The following is a 27,013-nucleotide window of genomic DNA, read 5'->3' on the forward strand; positions in this document are numbered from 1 at the left end:
AACGGATGTGAAACGGCTAGCTTAGTTAGCGGTGTGCGCTAAATAGCGTTTCAATCGGTGACGTCACTTGCTCTGAGACCTTGAAGTAGTGGTTCCCCTTGCTCTGAGACCTTGAAGTAGTGGTTCCCCTTGCTCTGAGACCTTGAAGTAGTGGTTCCCCTTGCTCTGAGACCTTGAAGTAGTGGTTCCCCTTGCTCTGAGACCTTGAAGTAGTGGTTCCCTTTGCTCTGCAAGGGCCGCAGCTTTTGTGGAGCGATGGGTAACGATGCTTCGAGGGGTGACTGTTGATGTGTGCAGAGGGTCCCTGGTTCGCGCCCGGGTATGGGCGAGGGAACGGTTTAAAATTATACTGTTACAGTAGCAGGCTGAAAACAGCAGGCCTCGATGTCAGGTAGCAGGCTGAAAACAGCAGGCCTCGTTGTCAGGTAGCAGGCTGAAAACAGCAGGCCTCGTTGTCAGGTAGCAGGCTGAAAACAGCAGGCCTCGTTGTCAGGTAGCAGGCTGAAAACAGCAGGCCTCGTTGTCAGGTAGCAGGCTGAAAACAGCAGGCCTCGTTGTCAGGTAGCAGGCTGAAAACAGCAGGCCTCGTTGTCTGGTAGCAGGCTGAAAACAGCAGACCTTGTTGTCTGGTAGCAGGCTGAAAACAGCAGGCCTTGTTGTCTGGTAGCAGGCTGAAAACAGCAGGCCTTGTTGTCTGGTAACAGGCTGAAAACAGCAGGCCTTGTTGTCCGGTAGCAGTCTGAAAACAGCAGGCCATGTTGTCTGGTAACAGGCTGAAAACAGCAGGCCTCGTTGTCCGGTAGCAGGCTGAAAACAGCAGGCCTTGTTGTGATCCACTGTGCATTGTTACCCTTTTCAGAAAATGCTGAATGGTTGGTTGGATGTGTGGGTGGAGGTGGACCAGAGGAACGTTTTAGCACTGCGTTATCAGTAGGGATGGAGTGGGTGACCTAATCTATGGATAGGTGTCATTAAATTAGAACAGGAATGTACAGTATTATGTGACATGATTTGTGTGGTGTGTAACCTTGATTTACCTCAGAGTGAGATGGCTTATATCATATAAAGGTCAGTAAACTCCAAAAGTATTGGGCCATTGACACACTCCAGCACTTTCATTTGGACAATTCTGTGGCAAAACGTTTCCTAGAAGGGAAGCAGACAGGAATGGAACGGGGAGTTTACCTGAAGTTGTCCAATAGAAGCTCTCGTTTTAGATGACTGTTTGACTAATGATTACACACCAGGTTCGCTGAAAAAAAACGTGTGCTGTTTTTTATTTTATTTGCGATTGTCAAGGATGCAGAGATTTTTTTTTTTGTTGCAATATGTGATCGAAAGGCTAAGAGAGCTTCATACGCTGTTTATTGATTGTGGGGTTTAAATAGTGCGAGAATACAGCGTAGGGTACTAAATCAATGATATTTCTTATAGAGGTAATAGCCTATTTTGGGTGTAACGGTACAATTTTCAATTACAGAGGTTCTTCTTCTGCTATTTATTCTGTTATCAATAATATTTACGTGTTAATAGTATCCTCTGATTAAAATTATTCTATCTAATATTTTAACTAAATGTAATCTATTAGCTATTAAAATCTAAGCGGTATCACATCCGGCCGTGATTGGGAGTCCCATGGGACGGCGCACAGTTGGCCCAGCGTCGTCCGTCATTGTAAATAAGAATTTGTTCTTAGCTGACTTGCCTAGTTAAATAAAGGTTAAATTAAAATGTACAAATCTTGCAGTCCGGACTGATGGAAGGGCTTGTCCTGTACTTTGTAAAGACCCAGAGTACATTGACTGAATGTCCTTTCTAAACATAGCAACATAAAGGACACGGACCACAAAACAGGGGACGTGAACTGGCAGAAGAGTTGAGTCCTCATTCAAAGGCAGTGTGAACACAAAGAGAACGGAGTTATTTTGTTTCACCGCAGGGTTCACTTTAAAGAGGACTGAAATCAGTGAAAACACCCTAAAGAATTTAGAGATAAAACACTAGTTTACAAAAGTAAAAGTATAAACTGAACTGATTATGCAAAATGTGTTTATAAGTAGAAAAGCGGTAAGAGATCTACCATCTTGCCATTGTTCTTTTATTTAGTGCTCATGAATTTTAACCCTCATAACATACTGCACAGTCTGCATGTTATCGTTGATACAGTAATGTATTGATCTCCACTGTACTGTCTGTCTGTCTCCTTATATCCAATATGGCCCAGCAGTACACATGGTCTCATGCTCTGTTATTAAATAGAGAGATCGTGATTCCTCTGGCTCGGGACCTGGGTTCCTTTTGAAAACCCCAATATTTGAGCGTTTGCTTGACTCTGCACGCAGTGTCAGGTTGCTGTCGTTTTGGAATGTTCTGTTGGTTCCATTTGCAACAGACGAGATCAAATCAAGCACAACGAAGTTATTTGAAAAAAGTAGTTGAACCCAAGTTTGCTCTGGTTCTGGACTACATTCTAGGGGGTATTTAGAAATACCGACGGTATAATTCCACATCGTTGCGGGGAACTGGGGGGGGGCTGCATGCTAAACCACTGCTCCAGCTGTTTCATTTGGTTTGCTAACTTGCTCGCTAAGTGTCTAGATGTCAACATTAAGCTTCGTGGGTTACAGCAGAGACATTAAATCCCCTCCTGGGCGGCAGTGTAGCCTAGTGGTTAGAGCATTGGACTAGTAACCGAAAGGTTGCAAGTTCAAATCCCCGAGCTGACAAGGTACAAAATCTGTCGTTCTGCCCCTGAACAGGCAGTTAACCCACTGTTCCTAGGCTGTCATTGAAAATAAGAATTTGTTCTTAACTGACTTGCCTAGTTAAATAAAGGTAAAAAAATAAAAATTTCAAAAAAAGAGCCCTGTTGCCTAGATACACTGAACAACAATATAAAACGCAACAGGTAAAGTGTTGGTTCACTGTTTCATGAGCTGAAATAAAATTGGTCCATAGGCACAAAAAAGTTTATTTCTCTAAAACTTTGTGCACAAATGTGTTTTAATCTGTTAGTGAGCATTTCTCCTTTTGCTAAAATAATCCATCCATCTGACAGGTGTGGCATATCAAGAAGCCAATTAAACAGCGTGATCGTTACATAGGTGCACCTTGTGTTGGGGACAATAAAAGGCCACTCTAAAATGTGCAGATGTCACACAACACAATGCCACAGATGTTTCAAGTTTTGAGAGAGTGTGCAATTGGCATACTGACTGCAGGAATGTCCACCGGAGCTGTTGACAGAGAATTTAATGTTAATTTCTCCACCATGAGCCGCGTCGTTTTAGAGAATTTGAATGCACAGAAATACCACAACGAGACCCCATTTTCTTTGAAGGTATCTGTGACCAACAGATGCATATCTGTATTCCCAGTCATGTGAAATCCATAGATTAGCACCTAATTTATTTATTTCAATTGACTGATTTTCTTAATATGAACTTTGAACTTGTTGCATTTTTTTATATTTCGGGTTCAGTATAGTTTTAAACAACAAAAATAGTACCCCTTGTGTACACATTCGGTAATACCATATTCCCCGGTATGGTATCGAGACGGTATGTTCTGAATACCACCCTACCTAGATTCATGCCTCAACATCCATAGAGACACACCAACAGTAGAACAGTGAGCTACAAGCATTGAACACTACAATTACTGCTGGACCAGTGAGAGATACTGAACAAGAACCGGGTATGGAACAACAACTCTATGGTTTTACAGGCGATACGCCAGACAGCCTGGTCCCAGACAGGGAAGCGAATCTGGGTCGCTGAGCCTGAAAGAACAACCCCTCCCATGTGTCGTGCCAATAGGGTTAACCCACTTGGCGGGAATTGTAACGTGGCTCATATTAGCAAGGATCGCTACAATATTATGTATAACATGATAACAGTGGCTATTCAGCACCAACAGATCTTTTTAGCCCAGGCTACAACAAAAACAGACCTTATTAATTAATGTGAGGGAGAACACAGTTAATTCCGGTTCATGTTCTTACTGTAAATCAATACATTTACATCTAGCCTGTTCTCAGATCTGTTTGTGCTCTAGCCAACTCTACTGCTGTCATTATGGAATGACAATAAGCCTGTTCTCAGATCTGTTTGTGTTCTAGCCAACTCTACTGCTGTCATTATGGAATGACAATAAGCCTGTTCTCAGACCTGTTTGTACTCTAGCCAACTCTACTGCTGTCTTTATGGAATGACAATAAGCCTGTTCTCAGATCTGTTTGTGTTCTAGCCAACTCTACTGCTGTCATTATGGAATGACAATAAGCCTGTTCTCAGATCTGTTTGTACTCTAGCCAACTCTACTGCTGTCATTATGGAATGACAATAAGCCTGTTCTCAGATCTGTTTGTGTTCTAGCCAACTCTACTGCTGTCATTATGGAATGACAATAAGCCTGTTCTCAGATCTGTTTGTGTTCTAGCCAACTCTACTGCTGTCATTATGGAATGACAATAAGCCTGTTCTCAGATCTGTTTGTGTTCTAGCCAACTCTACTGCTGTCATTATGGAATGACAATAAGCCTGTTCTCAGATCTGTTTGTGCTCTAGCCAACTCTACTACTGTCATTATGGAATGACAATAAGCCTGTTCACAGATCTGTTTGTACTCTAGCCAACTCTACTGCTGTCATTATGGAATGACAATAAGCCTGTTCTCAGATCTGTTTGTGTTCAAAGCCAACTCTACTGCTGTCATTATGGAATGACAATAAGCCTGTTCTCAGATCTGTTTGTGCTCTAGCCAACTCTACTGCTGTCATTATGGAATGACAATAAGCCTGTTCTCAGATCTGTTTGTGTTCTAGCCAACTCTACTGCTGTCATTATGGAATGACAATAAGCCTGTTCACAGATCTGTTTGTGCTCTAGCCAACTCTACTGCTGTCATTATGGAATGACAATAAGCCTGGTCTCAGATCTGTTTGTGTTCTAGCCAACTCTACTACTGTCATTATGGAATGACAATAAGCCTGTTCTCAGACCTGTTTGTACTCTAGCCAACTCTACTGCTGTCATTATGGAATGACAATAAGCCTGGTCCCAGACCTGTTTGTACTCTAGCCAACTCTACTACTGTCATTATGGAATGACAATAAGCCTGGTCCCAGACCTGTTTGTACTCTAGCCAACTCTACTACTGTCATTATGGAATGACAATAAGCCTGGTCCCAGATCTGTTTGTGCTCTAGCCAACTCTACTGCTGTCATTGTCAAGCCAAACATGACAATTCAGTAAGGAGTTGACAAGAACAGAAGGAGACTGTCTAGCACCCAGGCTACATTTTATTTACCCACTGTAAGTTAGTAGTTTAACTAATAATAATAATAATAAATAAATCAACTTCAGAAGTACAGGATGCAAAACAAAAGAACAGTCTGTAATATTATATACACATCTCCTCTTTAGGAGGTCAATACACTGGTAACGTCCCAAATTACATCCTATTACCTATGTAGTGCACTACATTTGTCCAGGTCCCTGCTCAAGCCCAGTGCACTACATTGGGAACAGGGGGCCATTTGGGACAGGTCCACTCAGTAATAATCGTCGTCCTCCTCGTCTTCCTCAGGCACTGCTTCAAGCTCATTGTTGTCGTCGTCGTCTTCGTCGTCCTCCTCCTCCTCTTCCTCCTCCTCCTCTATGTGGTAGTCTACAGGACCACTCAGCAGCAGTTTGGTCTGGTTGATCACTGCTTCGTCATCCAGGTTCAGAGGAACCTGCAGGGAACAGGAGGTGAGGTTATTAGATAACGGGGGGGGGGGGGGGGGGGGGGGGGGGGTGTGAGAGACGTGTGTGTGCAGTACCTCAGGAGGACTGGCAGGTTGTGAAGGACCTTCGTCTGTCTGAGCGTTGATGATGGACTTTAGGGCCCCTTCTTCAAACTAAAATAAATAAAAATGACAGACAGTCATATATATGGAATTACCCATCATTACTCAGGAGGGTAGTAACATAAGGTACCGGTACCCCGAGTTATCATTCCACTCCTTGACATGCTAAACATGTTGAGCATGACAGAGTACGCGAAGTGGAATATTAGGTTCTGGATTTCAGGCTAGGTGGCCCTGTTTGAAAAGGGTTGACAAGCATCCTTCTGAACTAACATGGTCCGATAGGTGAAAAACAGAAAGGTCCCGCCTCATAGATCAAGACAAAAGGAGATGATTGTGGACTACAGGGGGGAAAAAAAGAGGGCCGACCACGCCCCCATTCTCATCAACGGGGCTGTAGTGGAGCAGGTTGAGAGCTTCAAGTTCCTTGGTGTCCACATCACCAACAAACTAGAATGGTCCAAACACACCAAGACAGTCGTGAAGAGGGCACAACAAAACCTATTCCCCCTCAGGAGACTACAGAGGGTAGTGCGAATGGCCAAGTACATCACTGGGGCCAAGCTTCCTGCCATCTAGGACCTCTACACCAGGCGGTGTCAGAGGAAGGCTCGAAAAATTGTCAAAGACTCCAGCCACCCTAGTCATAGACTCTTATCTCTGCTACCGCACGGCAAGCGGTACCGGAGCGCCAAGTCTAGGTCCAAGAGGCTTCTAAACAGCTTCTACCCCCAAGCCATAAGACTCCTGAACATCTCATCAATTGGCTACCCAGACTATTCGCATTGACTAATACAATTTAATTTGAAAGATCTCACCTATTCAGCCATGAAGTGGGACCCCTGATTTCATCTATCCAGCCTTGTCAGATCAGTGATTACTCAAGGACCTGCCCACTCAAGAAAAAGCTTCAAACTGTAACCAGTACCTGCAACCTGGTTCAGGTTATCAGTGAACCTACCAGGGTATTTACAAACAGCACAGGAATGAAATCAACAACATTAATTGATCACATCTTTACTAATGCTGCAGAAATGAGCTTTAAAGCAGTATCCAAATCCATCGGATGTAGTGGTCACAATATAGTAGCCATATCTAGGAAAACCACAGTTCCAAAGGCTGGGCCTAATATAGTGTATAAGAGGTCAGGCTGGGCCTAATATAGTGTATAAGAGGTCAGGCTGGGCCTAATATAGTGTATAAGAGGTCAGGCTGGGCCTAATATAGTGTATAAGAGGTCAGGCTGGGCCTAATATAGTGTATAAGAGGTCAGGCTGGGCCTAATATAGTGTATAAGAGGTCAGGCTGGGCCTAATATAGTGTATAAGAGGTCAGGCTGGGCCTAATATAGTGTATAAGAGGTCAGGCTGGGTCTAATATAGTGTATAAGAGGTCAGGCTGGGCCTAATATAGTGTATAAGAGGTCAGGCTGGGCCTAATATAGTGTATAAGAGGTCAGGCTGGGCCTAATATAGTGTATAAGAGGTCAGGCTGGGTCTAATATAGTGTATAAGAGGTCAGGCTGGGCCTAATATAGTGTATAAGAGGTCAGGCTGGGCCTAATATAGTGTATAAGAGGTCAGGCTGGGCCTAATATAGTGTATAAGAGGTCAGGCTGGGCCTAATATAGTGTATAAGAGGTCAGGCTGGGCCTAATATAGTGTATAAGAGGACAGGCTGGGCCTAATATAGTGTATAAGAGGACAGGCTGGGCCTAATATAGTGTATAAGAGGTCAGGATGGGCCTAATATAGTGTATAAGAGGTCAGGCTGGGCCTAATATAGTGTATAAGAGGTCAGGCTGGGCCTAATATAGTGTATAAGAGGTCAGGCTGGGCCTAATATAGTGTATAAGAGGTCAGACTGGGCCTAATATAGTGTATAAGAGGTCAGGCTGGGCCTAATATAGTGTATAAGAGGACAGGCTGGGCCTAATATAGTGTATAAGAGGTCAGGCTGGGCCTAATATAGTGTATAAGAGGTCAGGCTGGGCCTAATATAGTGTATAAGAGGTCAGGCTGGGCCTAATATAGTGTATAAGAGGTCAGGCTGGGCCTAATATAGTGTATAAGAGGTCAGGCTGGGCCTAATATAGTGTATAAGAGGTCAGGCTGGGCCTAATATAGTGTATAAGAGGTCATACAATACGTTCTGTAGTGATTCCTATGTTGTTGATGTAAATAACATTTGTTGGTCTGTAGTTTGTAATGAGGAGCAACCAGACGCTGTTGGTCTGTAGTTTGTAATGAGGAGCAACCAGACGCTGTTGGTCTGTAGTTTGTAATGAGGAGCAACCAGACGCTGCTGGTCTGTAGTTTGTAATGAGGAGCAACCAGACACTGCTGGTCTGTGGTGTGTAATGAGGTGCAACCAGACGCTGCTGGTCTGTGGTGTGTAATGAGGAGCAACCAGACGCTGCTGGTCTGTAGTTTGTAATGAGGAGCAACCAGACACTGCTGGTCTGTGGTGTGTAATGAGGTGCAACCAGACGCTGCTGGTCTGTGGTGTGTAATGAGGAGCAACCAGACGCTGCTGGTCTGTAGTTTGTAATGAGGAGCAACCAGACGTTGCTGGTCTGTAATGAGGAGCAACCAGACGCTGCTGGTCTGTAATGAGGAGCAACCAGACGCTACTGGTCTGTGGTGTGTAATGAGGAGCAACCAAACGCTGCACTTGACACATTTAAGAAATAGCTTATTCCCAGTTACTAATAAGCAGGTACCCATTAAGAACATGACTGTAAAAAATTAAATCCCCTGTGGATTGATGAGGAATTGAAAAATGTTATGATTGAGGGGACAAAGAAAAAAAGGGAAACATGGAACTTGACTCTGGGACCCCTTGACTGTTTCCACATTCTATTAAAAAGGGCTTATTCTAACACTGATTAAATGGTTTCCCCCCTTCATCAATCCCATAATGACAAAACAAAAACAGGATTTTAGACATTTATGCTAATTAATATATATATATATATATATAAACAATCTTACATTTACAAAATTCCTTCAACCTCATAGCTTGGTTTTTGCTCTGACATGCACTGTCAACTGTGGGACCTCATATACAGTGGGGCAAAAAAATATTTAGTCAGCCACCAATTGTGCAAGTTCTCCCACTTAAAAAGATGAGAGGCCTGTAATTTTCATCATAGGTACACTTCAACTATGACAGACAAAATGAGAAGAAAAAAAAAATCCTGAAAATCACACTGTAGGAATTTTAATGAATTTATTTGCAAATTATGGTGGAAAATAAGTATTTTTTGCCACACTGTACATAAGTATTCAGACCCTTTACTCAGTACTTTGTTGAAACACTTTTGCAACACTCACAACCCGAGTTCCAAACACATTACAGCCTCGAGTTTTTCTTGGGTATGACTCTACCTGTATTTGGGGAGTTTCTCTCATTCTCTGCAGATCCTCTCATGCTCTGTCAGGTTGGATGGGGAGCGTTGCTGCACAGCTATTTTCAGGTCTCTCCAGAGATGTACGATCGTGTTAAAGTCAGTGCTCTGGCTTGGCTACTCAAGGACATTCAGAGACTTGTCCCGAAGCTACTCCTGCGTTGCCTTGGCTGTGTGCTTAGGTTCATTTTCTTGTTGGAAGGTGAACCTTCACCCCAGTCTGAAGTCCTGAGCGCTCTGGAGCAGGTTTTCATCAAGGATCTCTCTGTACTTTGCTCTGTTCATCTTTCCCTCGATCCTGACTAGTCCCCCAGTTCCTGCCGCTGAAAAACATCCCCACAGCATGATACTTCCACTACAATGCTTCACCGTAGGGATGGTGAAAGGTTTCCTCTAGAAGTGACACCTGGCATTCAGACCAAAGAGTTCAATCTTGGTTGGATCAGACCAGAGAATCTTGTTTCACATGGTCTGAGGTGCGGGCTGTAAGGGCCTTTTTACTGAGGAGTGGCTTCCGTCTGGCCACTCTACCATAAAGTCCTGATTGGTAGAGTGCTGCAGAGATGGTTGTCCTTCTGGAAGGTTCTCCCATCTCCGCAGAGGAACTCTGGAGCTCTGTCAGAGTGACCATCGGGTTCTTGGTCACCTCCCTCGATTGCTCAGTTCGGCCGGGCGGCCAGCTCTAGGAAGAGTCTTTGATTCCAAACTTTTTTCAATTTAATAATGATGGAGGCCACTGTGTTCTTGGGGACCTTCAATGCTGCAGACATTTTTTGGTACCCTTCCCCAGCTCTGTGCCTCCACACAAACCTGACTCTCTATGGACAAAACCTTCGACATCATGGCTTGGTTTTTGCTCTGTCATTCCCTGTAAACTGTGGAATTTACCACAGGTGGACTCCAATCAAGTTTGTAGAAACATTTCAAGGATGATCAGTGGAAACAGGATGCACCGGAGGGTCTGAATACTTAATTAAGGTATCAGTTTTTTTTTTTTTTATAAATATGCAAAAAAATGTCCAAATCCATGTTTTCACTTTGTCACTTTGTCAATTTAAAATACATTATTGAATAAAGCTGTAAAGTAACAAAATGTGCAGAAAGCACAGAAAAAGGGGTCTGAATACTTTCCCGAAGTCTGGCTGCACAACGTACTGCAAACTGAGAAATCACGTGACTAAACTCAAAATAAAAAGAAACTATTCTACGAAACAAAGATAATTATATAAACAATAGACAAACAATCAGTTTATTGTTTATTTACCTTTATTTAACCAGGTGGCTAGTTGAGAACACCTTTATTTAACCAGGTGGCTAGTTGAGAACACCTTTATTTAACCAGGTAGGCTAGTTGAGAACACCTTTATTTAACCAGGTAGGCTAGTTGAGAACACCTTTATTTAACCAGGTAGGCTAGTTGAGAACACCTTTATTTAACCAGGTAGGCTAGTTGAGAACACCTTTATTTAACCAGGTAGGCTAGTTGAGAACACCTTTATTTAACCAGGTAGCTAGTTGAGAACACCTTTATTTAACCAGGTAGGCTAGTTGAGAACACCTTTATTTAACCAGGTAGGCTAGTTGAGAACACCTTTATTTAACCAGGTAGGCTAGTTGAGAACACCTTTATTTAACCAGGTAGGCCAGTTGAGAACACCTTTATTTAACCAGGTAGGCTAGTTGAGAACACCTTTATTTAAACCAGGTAGGCTAGTTGAGAACACCTTTATTTAACCAGGTAGGCTAGTTGAGAACACCTTTATTTAACCAGGTAGGCTAGTTGAGAACACCTTTATTTAACCAGGTAGGCTAGTTGAGAACACCTTTATTTAACCAGGTAGGCTAGTTGAGAACACCTTTATTTAACCAGGTAGGCTAGTTGAGAACACCTTTATTTAACCAGGTAGGCTAGTTGAGAACACCTTTATTTAACCAGGTAGGCTAGTTGAGAACACCTTTATTTAACCAGGTAGGCTAGTTGAGAACACCTTTATTTAACCAGGTAGGCTAGTTGAGAACACCTTTATTAACCAGGTAGGCTAGTTGAGAACACCTTTATTTAACCAGGTAGGCTAGTTGAGAACACCTTTATTTAACCAGGTAGGCTAGTTGAGAACACCTTTATTTAACCAGGTAGGCTAGTTGAGAACACCTTTATTTAACCAGGTAGGCTAGTTGAGAACACCTTTATTTAACCAGGTAGGCTAGTTGAGAACACCTTTATTTAACCAGGTAGGCTAGTTGAGAACACCTTTATTTAACCAGGTAGGCTAGTTGAGAACACCTTTATTTAACCAGGTAGGCTAGTTGAGAACACCTTTATTTAACCAGGTAGGCTAGTTGAGAACACCTTTATTTAACCAGGTAGGCTAGTTGAGAACACCTTTATTTAACCAGGTAGGCTAGTTGAGAACACCTTTATTTAACCAGGTAGGCTAGTTGAGAACACCTTTATTTAACCAGGTAGGCTAGTTGAGAACACCTTTATTTAACCAGGTAGGCTAGTGAGAACACCTTTATTTAACCAGGTAGGCTAGTTGAGAACACCTTTATTTAACCAGGTAGGCTAGTTGAGAACACCTTTATTTAACCAGGTAGGCTAGTTGAGAACACCTTTATTTAACCAGGTAGGCTAGTTGAGAACACCTTTATTTAACCAGGTAGGCTAGTTGAGAACACCTTTATTTAACCAGGTAGGCTAGTTGAGAACACCTTTATTTAACCAGGTAGGCTAGTTGAGAACACCTTTATTTAACCAGGTAGGCTAGTTGAGAACACCTTTATTTAACCAGGTAGGCTAGTTGAGAACACCTTTATTTAACCAGGTAGGCTAGTTGAGAACACCTTTATTTAACCAGGTAGGCTAGTTGAGAACACCTTTATTTAACCAGGTAGGCTAGTTGAGAACACCTTTATTTAACCAGGTAGGCTAGTTGAGAACACCTTTATTTACCAGGTAGGCTAGTTGAGAACACCTTTATTTAACCAGGTAGGCTAGTTGAGAACACCTTTATTTAACCAGGTAGGCTAGTTGAGAACACCTTTATTTAACCAGGTAGGCTAGTTGAGAACACCTTTATTTAACCAGGTAGGCTAGTTGAGAACACCTTTATTTAAACCCAGGTAGGCTAGTTGAGAACACCTTTATTTAACCAGGTAGGCTAGTTGAGAACACCTTTATTTAACCAGGTAGGCTAGTTGAGAACACCTTTATTTAACCAGGTAGGCTAGTTGAGAACACCTTTATTTAACCAGGTAGGCTAGTTGAGAACACCTTTATTTAACCAGGTAGGCTAGTTGAGAACACCTTTATTTAACCAGGTAGGCTAGTTGAGAACACCTTTATTTAACCAGGTAGGCTAGTTGAGAACACCTTTATTTAACCAGGTAGGCTAGTTGAGAACACCTTTATTTAACCAGGTAGGCTAGTTGAGAACACCTTTATTTAACCAGGTAGGCTAGTTGAGAACACCTTTATTTAACCAGGTAGGCTAGTTGAGACACCTTATTAACCAGGTAGGCTAGTTGAGAACAAGTTCTCATTTACAATTGCGACCTGGCCAAGATAAAGCAAAGCAGTTCGACAGATAAAACGACACAGAGTTACACATGGAGTAAAAACAAACATACAGTCAATAATGCAGTATAAACAAGTCTATATACAATGTGAGCAAATGAGGTGAGAAGGGAGGTAAAGGCAAAAAAGGCCATGGTGGCAAAGTAAATACAATATAGCAAGTAAAATACTGGAATGGTAGTTTTGCAATGGAAGAATGTGCAAAGTAGAAATAAAAAAATAATGGGGTGCAAAGGAGCAAAATAAATAAATAAATAAAAATTAAATATAGTTGGGAAAGAGGTAGTTGTTTGGGCTAAATTATAGGTGGGCTATGTACAGGTGCAGTAATCTGTGAGCTGCTCTGACAGTTGGTGCTTAAAGCTAGTGAGGGAGATAAGTGTTTCCAATCAGCCTGTTACCAAACCTTCGTAAACTTCCGGGGGGAAAAAAATGGTGTCTCACCAGATACAATGTCATTGTACAGTAAACAAATGGACAACAATGACTTTCAGCACGCTGATAGGGAAGCACACTCAACAAGCACAGCACTTACACAAATGACTGATGATTGGCTGAGAGAAATTGACGATTAAAAAGATTGTGGGAGCTGTTTTGTTGCTTTTAGCTGCTTTGAGTAAAGCCAGTGTGTCTGTGGCTGACTCAACACTATACACGTCAGCTTCTACAGCGACTGAAATGACTGCAACACTCCACAACGAGCTGCAGTTAGTTTCAGAGTGGGTGGCAAGGAATAAGTCCTAAATACACCAAAAGTATGTGGACACCCCTTCAAATTAGTGGATTCTGCTATTTTAGCTGACGCGTTGCTGACGGGTGTATAAAATTGAGCACACAGCCATGACATCTCCATAGACAAACATTGGCCATAGAATGGCCTTACTGAAGAGCTAAGTGATTTTTAACAGGGCACTGTCGTAGGATGCCATTTTTCCATCAAGTCACTTCGTCAAATGTCTGCCCTGCTAGAGCTTCCCCGGTTATTGTAAAGTGGAAACATCTAGGCGCAACAATGGCTCAGCCGCAAAGTGGTAGGCCACACAAGCTCACAGAAATGGACAGCCGAGTGCTGAAGAGTGTCTGTATTTGGTTGCGACACTCACAACCGAGTTCCAAACCGCCTCTGGAAGCAACGTCTGCACAAGAACTGTTTGCTGGGAGCTTCATGAAATGGGTTTCCATGGCCGAGCAGCCGCACACAAACCTAAGATCACCATGCGCAATGCCAAGCGTTGGCTGGAGTGGTGTAAAGCTCGCCGCCATTGAACTCTGGAGCAGTGGAAACACGCTCTCTGAAGTGATGAATCACGCTTCAGATGCCAAACCCAGATGCATAGTGCCAACTGCTGTAAAGTTTGGTGGAGGAGGAATAATGGTCTGGGGCTGTTTTTCATGTTTCTGGCTAGGCCCCTTAGTTCCAGTAAGAGGAAATATTAACGCTACAGCAGACAATGACATTCTAGACAATTCTGTGCTTCCAACTTTTTGGCAACAATTTGTGGAAGGCCCTGTCCTGTTTCAGTATGACAATGCCCCCGTGCACAAAGCCAGGTCCCTACAGAAATGGTTTGTTGAGATCGGTGTTGAAGAACTTGACTGGCCTGCACAGTGCCCTGAACTCAACTTCATCGAACACCTTTGAGAAAAATTGGAACACCGACCGCGAGCCAGTCCTATCGGCAAACATCAGTCCCCGACCTCGCTAATGCTCTTGTGGCTGAATCGAAGCAAGTCCCCGCAGCAATGTTCCAACATCTAGTGGGAAGCCTTCCCAGAAGAGTGGAGGCTGTTATAGCAGCAATGTTCCAACGTCTAGTGGAAAGCCTTCCCAGAAGAGTGGAGACTGTTATAGCAGCAATGTTCCAACATCTAGTGGAAAGCCTTCCCAGAAGAGTGGCGGCAGCAAAGGGGGGGGACCAACTCCACATTAATGCTCATGATTTTGTAATGAGATGTTCGACGAGCAGGTGTCTACATACTTTTGACAGTGTAGTGTATATGTAGATTGTAGTGCCCTGAGGGAAAACACATAATGTGTTTTGAATATGTGTCATGAAATGTAATATTTAGAATTCTATAGAACTGCATTAATGTTGCTGGACCCCAGGAAGAGTAGCTGCTGCCTTGACAGGAACTAATGGGGATCCATAATAAACCCCAGGAAGAGTAGCTGCTGCCTTGACAGGAACTAATGGTGATCCATAATAAACCCCAGGAAGAGTAGCTGCTGCCTTGGCAGGAACTAATGGGGATCCATAATAAACCCCAGGAAGAGTAGCTGCTGCCTTGGCAGGAACTAATGGGGATCCATAATAAACCTCAGGAAGAGTAGCTGGTGCCTTGGCAGGAACTAATGGGGATCCATAATAAACCCCAGGAAGAGTAGCTGCTGCCTTGGCAGGAACTAATGGGGATCCATAATAAACATCAGGAAGAGTAGCTGGTGCCTTGACAGGAACTAATGTGGATCCATAATAAACCCCAGGAAGAGTAGCTGCTGCCTTGGCAGGAACTAATGGGGATCCATAATAAACCCCAGGAAGAGTAGCTGCTGCCTTGGCAGGAACTAATGGGGATCCATAATAAACCCCAGGAAGAGTAGCTGCTGCCTTGGCAGGAACTAATGGGGATCCATAATAAACCTCAGGAAGAGTAGCTGGTGCCTTGGCAGGAACTAATGGGGATCCATAATAAACCCCAGGAAGAGTAGCTGCTGCCTTGGCAGGAACTAATGGGGATCCATAATAAACCCCAGGAAGAGTAGCTGCTGCCTTGGCAGGAACTAATGGGGATCCATAATAAACCCCAGGAAGAGTAGCTGTTGCCTCGGCAACAGGAACTAATGGGGATCCATAATAAACCCCAGGAAGAGTAGCTGCTGCCTCGGCAACAGGAACTAATGGGGATCCATAATAAACCCCAGGAAGAGTAGCTGCTGCCTCGGCAACAGGAACTAATGGGGATCCATAATAAACCCCAGGAAGAGTAGCTGCTGCCTCGGCAACAGGAACTAATGGGGATCCATAATAAACCCCAGGAAGAGTAGCTGCTGCCTTGGCAGGAACTAATGGGGATCCATAATAAACCCCAGGAAGAGTAGCTGCTGCCTTGGCAGGAACTAATGGGGATCCATAATAAACCCCAGGAAGAGTAGCTGCTGCCTTGGCAGGAACTAATGGGGATCCATAATAAACCCCAGGAAGAGTAGCTGCTGCCTCGGCAACAGGAACTAATGGGGATCCATAATAAACCCCAGGAAGAGTAGCTGCTGCCTCGGCAACAGGAACTAATGGGGATCCATAATAAACCCCAGGAAGAGTAGCTGCTGCCTTGGCAGGAACTAATGGGGATCCATAATAAACCCCAGGAAGAGTAGCTGCTGCCTTGGCAGGAACTAATGGGATCCATAATAAACCCCAGGAAGAGTAGCTGCTGCCTTGGCAGGAACTAATGGGGATCCATAATAAACCCCAGGAAGAGTAGCTGCTGCCTCGGCAGGAACTAATGGGGATCCATAATAAACCCCAGGAAGAGTAGCTGCTGCCTTGGCAGGAACTAATGGGGATCCATAATAAACCCCAGGAAGAGTAGCTGCTGCCTTGGCAGGAACTAATGGGGATCCATAATAAACCCCAGGAAGAGTAGCTGCTGCCTTGGCAGGAACTAATGGGGATCCATAATAAACCCCAGGAAGAGTAGCTGCTGCCTCGGCAACAGGAACTAATGGGGATCCATAATAAACCCCAGGAAGAGTAGCTGCTGCCTCGGCAACAGGAACTAATGGGGATCCATAATAAACCCCAGGAAGAGTAGCTGCTGCCTTGGCAGGAACTAATGGGGATCCATAATAAACCCCAGGAAGAGTAGCTGCTGCCTTGGCAGGAACTAATGGGGATCCATCATAAACCCCAGGAAGAGTAGCTGCTGCCTTGGCAGGAACTAATGGGGATCCATAATAAACCCCAGGAAGAGTAGCTGCTGCCTCGGCAGGAACTAATGGGGATCCATAATAAACCCCAGGAAGAGTAGCTACTGCCTTGGCAGGAACTAATGGGGATCCATAATAAACCCCAGGAAGAGTAGCTGCTGCCTTGGCAGGAACTAATGGGGATCCATAATAAACCCCAGGAAGAGTAGCTGCTGCCTTGGCAGGAACTAATGGGGATCTATAATAAACCCCAGGAAGAGTAGCTGCTGCCTTGGCAGGAACTAATGGGGATCCATAATAAACCCCAGGAAGAGTAGCTGCTGCCTTGGCAGGAACTAATGGGGATCCATAATAAACCCCAGGAAGAGTAGCTGCTGCCTTGGCAGGAACTAATGGGGATCCATAATAAACCCCAGGAAGAGTAGCTGCTGCCTCAGCAACAGGAACTAATGGGGATCCATAATAAACCCCAGGAAGAGTAGCTGCTGCCTCAGCAACAGGAACTAATGGGGATCCATAATAAACCCCAGGAAGTGTAGCTGCTGCCTTGACAGGAACTAATGGGGATCCATAATAAACCCCAGGAAGAGTAGCTGCTGCCTTGGCAGGAACTAATGGGGATCCATAATAAACCCCAGGAAGAGTAGCTGCTGCCTTGACAGGAACTAATGGGGATCCATAATAAACCCCAGGAAGAGTAGCTGCTGCCTTGACAGGAACTAATAGGGATCCATAATAAACCCCAGGAAGAGTAGCTGCTGCCTCAGCAACAGGAACTAATGGGGATCCATAATAAACCCCAGGAAGAGTAGCTGCTGCCTTGGCAGGAACTAATGGGGATCCATAATAAACCCCAGGAAGAGTAGCTGCTGCCTTGGCAGGAACTAATGGGGATCCATAATAAACCCCAGGAAGAGTAGCTGCTGCCTTGGCAGGAACTAATGGGGATCCATAATAAACCCCAGGAAGAGTAGCTGCTGCCTTGACAGGAACTAATGGGGATCCATAATAAACCCCAGGAAGAGTATCTGCTGCCTTGGCAGGAACTAATGGGGATCCATAATAAACCCCAGGAAGAGTAGCTGCTGCCTTGGGAGGAACTAATGGGGATCCATAATAAACCCCAGGAAGAGTAGCTGCTGCCTTGGCAGGAACTAATGGGGATCCATAATAAACCCCAGGAAGAGTAGCTGCTGCCTTGGCAGGAACTAATGGGGATCCATAATAAACCCCAGGAAGAGTAGCTGCTGCCTTGGCAGGAACTAATGGGGATCCATAATAAACCCCAGGAAGAGTAGCTGCTGCCTTGGCAGGAACTAATGGGGATCCATAATAAACCCCAGGAAGAGTAGCTGCTGCCTTGGCAGGAACTAATGGGGATCCATAATAAACCCCAGGAAGAGTAGCTGCTGCCTTGGCAGGAACTAATGGGGATCCATAATAAACCCCAGGAAGAGTAGCTGCTGCCTTGGCAGGAACTAATGGGGATCCATAATAAACCCCAGGAAGAGTAGCTGCTGCCTTGGCAGGAACTAATGGGGATCCATAATAAACCCCAGGAAGAGTAGCTGCTGCCTTGGCAGGAACTAATGGGGATCCATAATAAACCCCAGGAAGAGTAGCTGCTGCCTTGGCAGGAACTAATGGGGATCCATAATAAACCCCAGGAAGAGTAGCTGCTGCCTCGGCAGGAACTAATGGGGATCCATAATAAACCCCAGGAAGAGTAGCTGCTGCCTTGACAGGAACTAATGGGGATCCATAATAAACCCCAGGAAGAGTAGCTGCTGCCTTGACAGGAACTAATAGGGATCCATAATAAACCCCAGGAAGAGTAGCTGCTGCCTCAGCAACAGGAACTAATGGGGATCCATAATAAACCCCAGGAAGAGTAGCTGCTGCCTTGGCAGGAACTAATGGGGATCCATAATAAACCCCAGGAAGAGTAGCTGCTGCCTTGGCAGGAACTAATGGGGATCCATAATAAACCCCAGGAAGAGTAGCTGCTGCCTTGGCAGGAACTAATGGGGATCCATAATAAACCCCAGGAAGAGTAGCTGCTGCCTTGACAGGAACTAATGGGGATCCATAATAAACCCCAGGAAGAGTATCTGCTGCCTTGGCAGGAACTAATGGGGATCCATAATAAACCCCAGGAAGAGTAGCTGCTGCCTTGGGAGGAACTAATGGGGATCCATAATAAACCCCAGGAAGAGTAGCTGCTGCCTTGGCAGGAACTAATGGGGATCCATAATAAACCCCAGGAAGAGTAGCTGCTGCCTTGGCAGGAACTAATGGGGATCCATAATAAACCCCAGGAAGAGTAGCTGCTGCCTTGGCAGGAACTAATGGGGATCCATAATAAACCCCAGGAAGAGTAGCTGCTGCCTTGGCAGGAACTAATGGGGATCCATAATAAACCCCAGGAAGAGTAGCTGCTGCCTTGGCAGGAACTAATGGGGATCCATAATAAACCCCAGGAAGAGTAGCTGCTGCCTTGGCAGGAACTAATGGGGATCCATAATAAACCCCAGGAAGAGTAGCTGCTGCCTTGGCAGGAACTAATGGGGATCCATAATAAACCCCAGGAAGAGTAGCTGCTGCCTTGGCAGGAACTAATGGGGATCCATAATAAACCCCAGGAAGAGTAGCTGCTGCCTTGGCAGGAACTAATGGGGATCCATAATAAACCCCAGGAAGAGTAGCTGCTGCCTCGGCAGGAACTAATGGGGATCCATAATAAACCCCAGGAAGAGTAGCTGCTGCCTCGGCAGGAACTAATGGGGATCCATAATAAACCCCAGGAAGAGTAGCTGCTGCCTTGGGAGGAACTAATGGGGATCCATAATAAACCCCAGGAAGAGTAGCTGCTGCCTTGGCAGGAACTAATGGGGATCCATAATAAACCCCAGGAAGAGTAGCTGCTGCCTCGGCAACAGGAACTAATGGGGATCCATAATAAACCCCAGGAAGAGTAGCTGTTGCCTCGGCAACAGGAACTAATGGGGATCCATAATAAACCCCAGGAAGAGTAGCTGTTGCCTCGGCAACAGGAACTAATGGGGATCCATAATAAACCCCAGGAAGAGTAGCTGCTGCCTTGGCAGGAACTAATGGGGATCCATAATAAACCCCAGGAAGAGTAGCTGCTGCCTTGGCAGGAACTAATGGGGATCCATAATAAACCCCAGGAAGAGTAGCTGCTGCCTTGGCAGGAACTAATGGGGATCCATAATAAACCCCAGGAAGAGTAGCTGCTGCCTTGGCAGGAACTAATGGGGATCCATAATCAACCCCAAATACAATAAACACTTGGAGGAGGGACGGATGCCATCCTTATTTACATAGGTGAGGTAGAATAGAAAGTAGCTGTACCTTGAGTCTGTTGAGCTGGTCCTGCAGCATAACTTTAATCTTCAGGAGGGTCTCCTCCTCCTTCTTCAGCTCCTGTAGACGACTCAACATGGTGTCTGGTGGTTAGACCATTCCTAAATACTGAGAGACATACAGTATTAGTGTAACAGTGTTGCTTCCGTCACTCTCCTCGCCCCAACCTGGGTTTGAACCAGAGTTCCCTTTGAACAACAACAACAACGTTACCCCTCGAAGCATCGTTACCTATCGCTCCTCAAAAAGAACCTACAGCAAGGGAAACAACTACTTCAAGGTCTCAGAGCGAGTGATGTCACCGATTGAAATGCAACTAGGGCGCACCGCTAACTAGCTAGCCGTTTCACACCAGTTGCATTAGTATGTATCTTCCTTCAGCTCTTGTTGTGGACTTATCATGATGTCCTGTGGGTTCAGACAGGCAAATACAGCAGGCTATATTAGTAAACTCACTATAATAGGGCTCCCGAGTGGCGCAGCGGTCTAAGGCACTGCATCTCAGTGCTAGAGGCGTCACTACAGACCCTCGTTTGAATCCAGGCTGTATCACAACCGGCCATGACTGGGAGTACCATAGGGCGGCGCACAATGGCCCCAGCGTCGTCCAGGCCCGGGGGAAGGCCCTCATTGTAAATAAGAATGTGTTAACTGACTTGCCTAGTTAAATAAATGTTAAATAAAATAACATATGTAAGCGTTTAGCAAACTTACTGTAGCGATTGTATACCTAGCTTAGTAAACTCAACTCCATCCATATTACAGGGGCCTAAACTAGAGCTAATTGGCTCCACACATTCAGTCACGATCATGAACTCCCTGGTTGGTTGAGTACAGAAGATAGCATTAGCTGTTAGGGTTTGTATTGATCAGGGATGTGCTGCATCTAGTCACAGTAACGTTAGATAAGCTAACCCTTCGTCAAAACATTACAAATCACTCTGTATTAGTGATATATACGTTTCATACCGGAGCTGAGACATGCGTCGCAACCAACTTCAAAGCAGTGTGCCGATATCTCAATCATGGACACTCTTACTGACAGTTGTGGCTGCTTTGCATGATGTATTGTTGTCTCTAACCTTCTTGCCCTTTGTGCTGTTGTCTGTGCCCAATAATGTTTGTACCATGTTGTGTTGCTACCATGTTGTTGTCATGTTGTGTTGTTATCTTAGGTCTCTCTTTATGTAGTGTTGTTGTCTCTCTTGTCGTGATGTATATTTTGTCCAATATTTTTATTTAAAAAAATGTAATTTGTAATCCTAGTCCCCGCAGGAGGCCTTTTTGACAGGCCGTCATTGTAAATAAGAATTTGTTCTTAACTGACTATCAATTTATCAGAAGGACGTCACGAATGACGTCCCAAGCGTCGTTTGATCACGTGGTTTTTCAAACCGGGTGTCGCAAAACGCCACTGATTTCCGACCTCTGCTGGTCACGGTACTGCTTAGATTTGACCGAAACACGTTATCCTGACCGGTAGCTCGTTTAGCAGGTAGAGGAGGGAACATTCAGGGTCGTGAGCGTATAATTGCACACTATTTTGATGTATTGTTTTCTCCTCTTTTGCACGGTTGTTCAAATAATTAGTTTTTATTTAGTATACGCGTCTGTCTTAAGCATCCCAAATAATGCCATAGATTCCTTTTTTTGTACAAATAATCAACTTGGAAGACAAAAATGAGAAGCACGATGCAAATCTAGAATTGTAACTTACCGCTGTACCACGGTGTTATAATGAAAACGGATTAAAAAACATATACCTCTGTCACTAAATGTGCATTATAAACAGATCATTAAGATCTGATTAAATCAATTGTCTTCCGGCACAATTTGGGGGGGAAAGCGTCGAAGCCTTCACTTCAGAAAGCCTCGGGTTTCCTCCATTTACTCCGTCGAGGGAGGATGCTGCCTAAAGTCTTCATTTGGTTCCCAGTTGTCAACGTTTATACAACATTATAGCTAGACCATGTTAAAATAACACCCCGTCTGCAGCAAATTCAATCAGGAAAAAATAATGTCACATAACATCAATTTAACGTTGTCTTATTAAGATAGTTAGCTAATATACTACCAACAACAACCTCAGCTTTGTCAAATCATCCACAATGAAGCTTTCTATATATTGCACAAACCTTCACACACACAAAAAAAAAAATGGTTCGTTTGTGTATCTCCTCTTTGCAGCAAATACAAGGCCACTTGCAGGCCAGCAACGTGCACATTGATGGATAACTAGCCAGCTAATAAACTCATGTCATATTTGAATGACACATCAACAGCGTTATAACAGTCTATAGTTTACCATAGCGCTGATGATAAAATGCTACTCGTTATGTTGTTGTAGCCTCCGTTGTTCATTCACGTGGTTTTCCTTCCGCACATTTCCGGGTTCACTTTCCGCCCACATCTCAGCAGTTTGATGTGACCCTTTAGCGCCGCGTTGTGGTCTCCTACAACATTACACACACACACACACACACACACGGGATCTTTAGGTTCTGTCGGCTGATTGGACATGATGATGATGACAAAGTCGGGTTTTAATCAAATGATTCATAATGTTATAAAATGATCAACATTAGATTATCTCTGATGTTACCCCAAAAAGTTAGTTCATTTTTGGACCTCAGTTCTGCTTATGTAGCCAACTAGTTGTAAACTTTCAGGAACTGGTTTTCAGCTGGCCACTTTCTCTGTCTCCGTACCAGTATAAAATGTCTCCTAATATTAGGGTGAATCTGTGAGCTAAAAAGGGCCTATTTTCTGACCTCATGCCCACATGAAAAAATACAACGCTCTAAATACTATTGTACTCACTATAGTGTTTTTGCAGACTTTACTGAAGTATTTACTGTAGTACACTGTATTATACTGTAGTATTTACAGTTAACTATACTATAAATACTGTATTAAATAACTAGTGTATATTCTATAGTAATTAATGTTGTGTTTTTTGCGGTTTGAGTTGTTAATCATAAGGCATACACCTCCACCCTCCTTCTTACCAGCAGTGGATGGTGTGCTGAGTCTGACCAGTAGGCCGCTCCGTCTGCGGCGACCGCGTTGTTTTGGGTCGGCCTCTGGGATTAGATCCAGGGTGGAGGTCCGAACAAAGGATCCGCTTTGGGAAAGACGTATTCCTGATGGTAAGTTGACATCGCTTTTACATCCAATAGTTCTTCCCGGCTGTATGTAATAACACTTTAGATTTTCTGTGGTGACACAATGTAAGAAATACATAAATAAACAAATAACTGCGTAGTTTCCTAGGCGACCATCTCTGTCAGCGCCATCCCTCAACGTCAGCGAGTCAAAGGAGCTGATCGGGGATTACAGGAAACAGAGGGCCGAGCACATCCCCTTCCACATCGATGGGACTGTAGTGGAGCAGGTCGAGAGCTTTGTTGGTCAATTTCTTCAACAGATGATCAGGTCTATATAGTTATCAAACATACATTAGTCATCGAAAAGAAACACAGACTCTTTGTTTAAGTATTAAAATACTCATTTTAGTAATACAATGGTAGTCAGAAGTTGGTACAGAGTACAGTTTAACAGTATATGACAGTTCTCCTCAGGTTCTGCAAAAGGCATCCTGTAACTCATATAGCCTCCACAGTCCCCCTTTGCGTGACTTTTCCCTAGCAACAACATTTGAATAAATCTATCCTCCCCCTGACAAGTCTCAAGTCATAATATGCTCTTCACCAATTGTAATACCATTTAATATTTTTCACAAGAGTAATAGTTAGTATATTACATTTCTGCAAATCATGAATGCTTTTCAATATATATATATATATTTATTACTTTCCAAATAAACTTCATTTCCATGGAAATACAAGTGTAGCCATGAGAAAGACCCCCCCCCCATAGCGATCGACTACCGAGGATCGCAATCGGGCGATGTAAGCTTGTACACAATCGCCCAACCTTAACACACACACATCCTCTCTGTGTGGTTATATTAGGCTAACGTATGTCAAGTAACATCAAACAGGATTTACTGTAGGCTACCAACTGCCTAGCCAGCTGTAGCTCAATCTTCGGTGCCTAGCCAGCAGTTGGTAGCCTACAGCTCAATCTTGGGTGCCTAGCCAGCAGTGGGTAGCCTACAGCTCAATCTTGGGTGCCTAGCCAGCAGTTGGTAGCCTACAGCTCAATCTTGGGTGCCTAGCCAGCAGTGGGTAGCCTACAGCTCAATCTTGGGTGCCTAGCCAGCAGTTGGTAGCCTACAGCTCAATCTTGGGTGCCTAGCCAGCAGTTGGTAGCCTACAGCTCAATATTGGGTGCCTAGCCAGCAGTTGGTAGCCTACAGCTCAATCTTGGGTGCCTAGCCAGCAGTGGGTAGCCTACAGCTCAATCTTGGGTGCCTAGCCAGCAGTTGGTAGCCTACAGCTCAATCTTGGGTGCCTAGCCAGCAGTGGGTAGCCTACAGCTCAATCTTGGGTGCCTAGCCAGCAGTTGGTAGCCTACAGCTCAATCTTGGGTGCCTAGCCAGCAGTGGGTAGCCTACAGCTCAATCTTGGGTGCCTAGCCAGCAGTTGGTAGCCTACAGCTCAATCTTGGGTGCCTAGCCAGCAGTTGGTAGCCTACAGCTCAATCTTGGGTGCCTAGCCAGCAGTTGGTAGCCTACAGCTCAATCTTGGGTGCCTAGCCAGCAGTGGGTAGCCTACAGCTCAATCTTGGGTGCCTAGCCAGCAGTTGGTAGCCTACAGCTCAATCTTGGGTGCCTAGCCAGCAGTGGGTAGCCTACAGCTCAATCTTGGGTGCCTAGCCAGCAGTTGGTAGCCTACAGCTCAATCTTGGGTGCCTAGCCAGCAGTGGGTAGCCTACAGCTCAATCTTGGGTGCCTAGCCAGCAGTTGGTAGCCTACAGCTCAATCTTGGGTGCCTAGCCAGCAGTTGGTAGCCTACAGCTCAATCTTGGGTGCCTAGCCAGCAGTTGGTAGCCTACAGCTCAATCTTGGGTGCCTAGCCAGCAGTTGGTAGCCTACAGCTCAATCTTGGGTGCCTAGCCAGCAGTTGGTAGCCTACAGCTCAATCTTGGGTGCCTAGCCAGCAGTGGGTAGCCTACAGCTCAATATTGGGTGCCTAGCCAGCAGCTGGTAGCCTACAGCTCAATCTTGGGTGCCTAGCCAGCAGTTGGTAGCCTACAGCTCAATCTTGGGTGCCTAGCCAGCAGTGGGTAGCCTACAGCTCAATCTTGGGTGCCTAGCCAGCAGTTGGTAGCCTACAGCTCAATCTTGGGTGCCTAGCCAGCAGTTGGTAGCCTACAGCTCAATCTTGTAGCTCAACCTTGGGTGCAATGATCACGTTCAATGCACTGAGTGACTGTGTGGAGGCACATTGATTTAACGTTACGTTAGCCTACATGCTACACTAGTAAAGTTATATATATAGCTGTCTGTTATATTAGCCACGATTTACTGTTCTTTTTACAGCTTCAAATGTCAAACAAAGTTGGAAGTTGTTGCGCTTCTGTCTAATCTTCTTCCTGCATGTTTTGCAAATTGCAATCCGTTTTTTGTTGACTACAGGGTAGTCTTTATATCCGAAAAGAATAATTTTAGGTATCATCTTTCCAAGGGCTCCGTCTGAACTCACCGGCCGACGTTCCTCTGCACTGCCATGCACAACTTTTTCTCAGCTGGCACAATTTGATTGGCTGCTGTCCGATTCAACCTGTAATCCGGTAAATGAAGAGTTGATGCCCTGCACACTTTGTTTAATAGCATAATTTTTATATATTTGGGCTTGGAGAGGCTTGGAGAGGCTTGGGGAGGCTTGGAGAGGCTTGGGGAGGCTTGGAGAGGCTTGGAGAGGCTTGGAGAGGTTTGGGGAGGCTTGGGGAGGCTTGGAGAGGCTTGGAGAGGCTTGGGGAGGGTTGGGGAGGCTTGGGGAGGCTTGGAGAGGCTTGGAGAGGCTTGGTGAGGCTTGGGGAGGCTTGGGGAGGCTTGGAGAGGCTTGGAGAGGCTTGGGGAGGGTTGGAGAGGCTTGGAGAGGCTTGGGGAGGCTTGGAGAGGCTTGGGGAGGCTTGGAGAGGCTTGGAGAGGGTATCAAGTCTGTTCGAGTCAAAAGGCTCAAGTCCAAGTTAAGTTACGAGTCATTGGTGTTAAAGTCAAAATCGAGTTACAAGTCAGCATATTTGTGACTCGAGTCCACACCTCTGGTCCACACACACCAAATAGTCATGAAGAGGGCACAACAACGCCCCCCCCCCCCTCTCAGGAGGCTGAAAAGATTTGGCATGTCCTTCAAACAGCTCTACAGCTGCACCACTGAGAGCATCTTGATTGGCTGGATCACCGCCTGGTAGGGCTGGGCGATAAATCAATAATTATTGAGGTAATTACTTCCCCCTATAACGATATAAAAGAGTTAAGATTAATTCATAATGTCGATATAGAATAATTAGGTTAGTTAATTAGTTTAGATTTTTTATTTTTATTATTAGGTAATTATAGAATAATTAGGTTAGTTAATTAGTTTAGAATTTTTTATTTATTAATTAAGTTAGTTAATTAGTTTAGATTTTTTATTTGTATTAATTAGGATAGTTAATTAGTTTAAATGTTTTTATTTATTAATTAGGTTAGAATAATTAGGTTAGTTAATTAGTTTAGATTTTTTTATTTATTAATTAGGTTAGAATAATTAGGTCCAGCAGTCCAGTTCACCTCTGTGACGCGGCAGGAACGTGCTGAGAAGTGACAATATGCACCTGGAGAGGTACACGCCCACTAAACACCACTTAGCACCTGGAGAGGTACACGCCCACTAAACACCACTTAGCACCTGGAGTTATATACGCCCACTAAACACCACTTAGCACCTGGAGAGGTACACGCCCACTAA

The 27,013-nt window shown here is 44.6% G+C and overlaps 1 protein-coding gene across 3 annotated transcripts; it reads right to left on the reverse strand.

Annotated features, from left to right (window-relative positions):
* Nucleotides 1-2,077: 2,077 nt before the first annotated feature.
* On the reverse strand, nt 2,078-22,589 carry snapc5 (small nuclear RNA activating complex, polypeptide 5). 3 transcript variants are annotated; one of them, XM_031832893.1, is made up of 5 exons: nt 22,289-22,538; nt 20,142-20,261; nt 5,826-5,903; nt 5,524-5,738; nt 2,078-5,487 (listed from the first exon to the last, which is right to left on the reverse strand). In XM_031832893.1, exons 2-4 carry the CDS (start codon nt 20,229-20,231, stop codon nt 5,556-5,558), a joined length of 351 nt encoding a protein of 116 aa, XP_031688753.1. In that variant the 5' UTR covers nt 20,232-20,261; nt 22,289-22,538; the 3' UTR covers nt 2,078-5,487; nt 5,524-5,555. The 3 variants fall into 3 exon arrangements, with proteins under 3 accessions (XP_031688753.1, XP_031688752.1, XP_031688751.1); XM_031832892.1 differs by having other exon boundaries at nt 2,078-5,738; nt 22,459-22,589; XM_031832891.1 differs by having other exon boundaries at nt 2,078-5,738; nt 22,289-22,543.
* Between the last annotated feature and the right edge of the window lie 4,424 nt (nt 22,590-27,013).

The sequence above is a fragment of the Oncorhynchus kisutch genome, linkage group LG10 (genome assembly GCF_002021735.2).
Source record: "Oncorhynchus kisutch isolate 150728-3 linkage group LG10, Okis_V2, whole genome shotgun sequence".
Classification (NCBI taxonomy): Eukaryota; Metazoa; Chordata; class Actinopteri; order Salmoniformes; family Salmonidae; genus Oncorhynchus; species Oncorhynchus kisutch.

Coding starts and splice junctions, on each gene's coding strand:
- snapc5 (XM_031832892.1), bottom strand. CDS start 20,231: ATGTTGAGTCGTCTACAGGAGCTGAAGAAGGAGGAGGAGACCCTCCTG. Junction 5,904..20,141: donor ACCAGCTCAACAGACTCAAG/GTACAGCTACTT, acceptor TATTTATTTTAG/TTTGAAGAAGGGGCCCTAAA. Junction 5,739..5,825: donor AACCTGCCAGTCCTCCTGAG/GTACTGCACACA, acceptor TGTTCCCTGCAG/GTTCCTCTGAACCTGGATGA.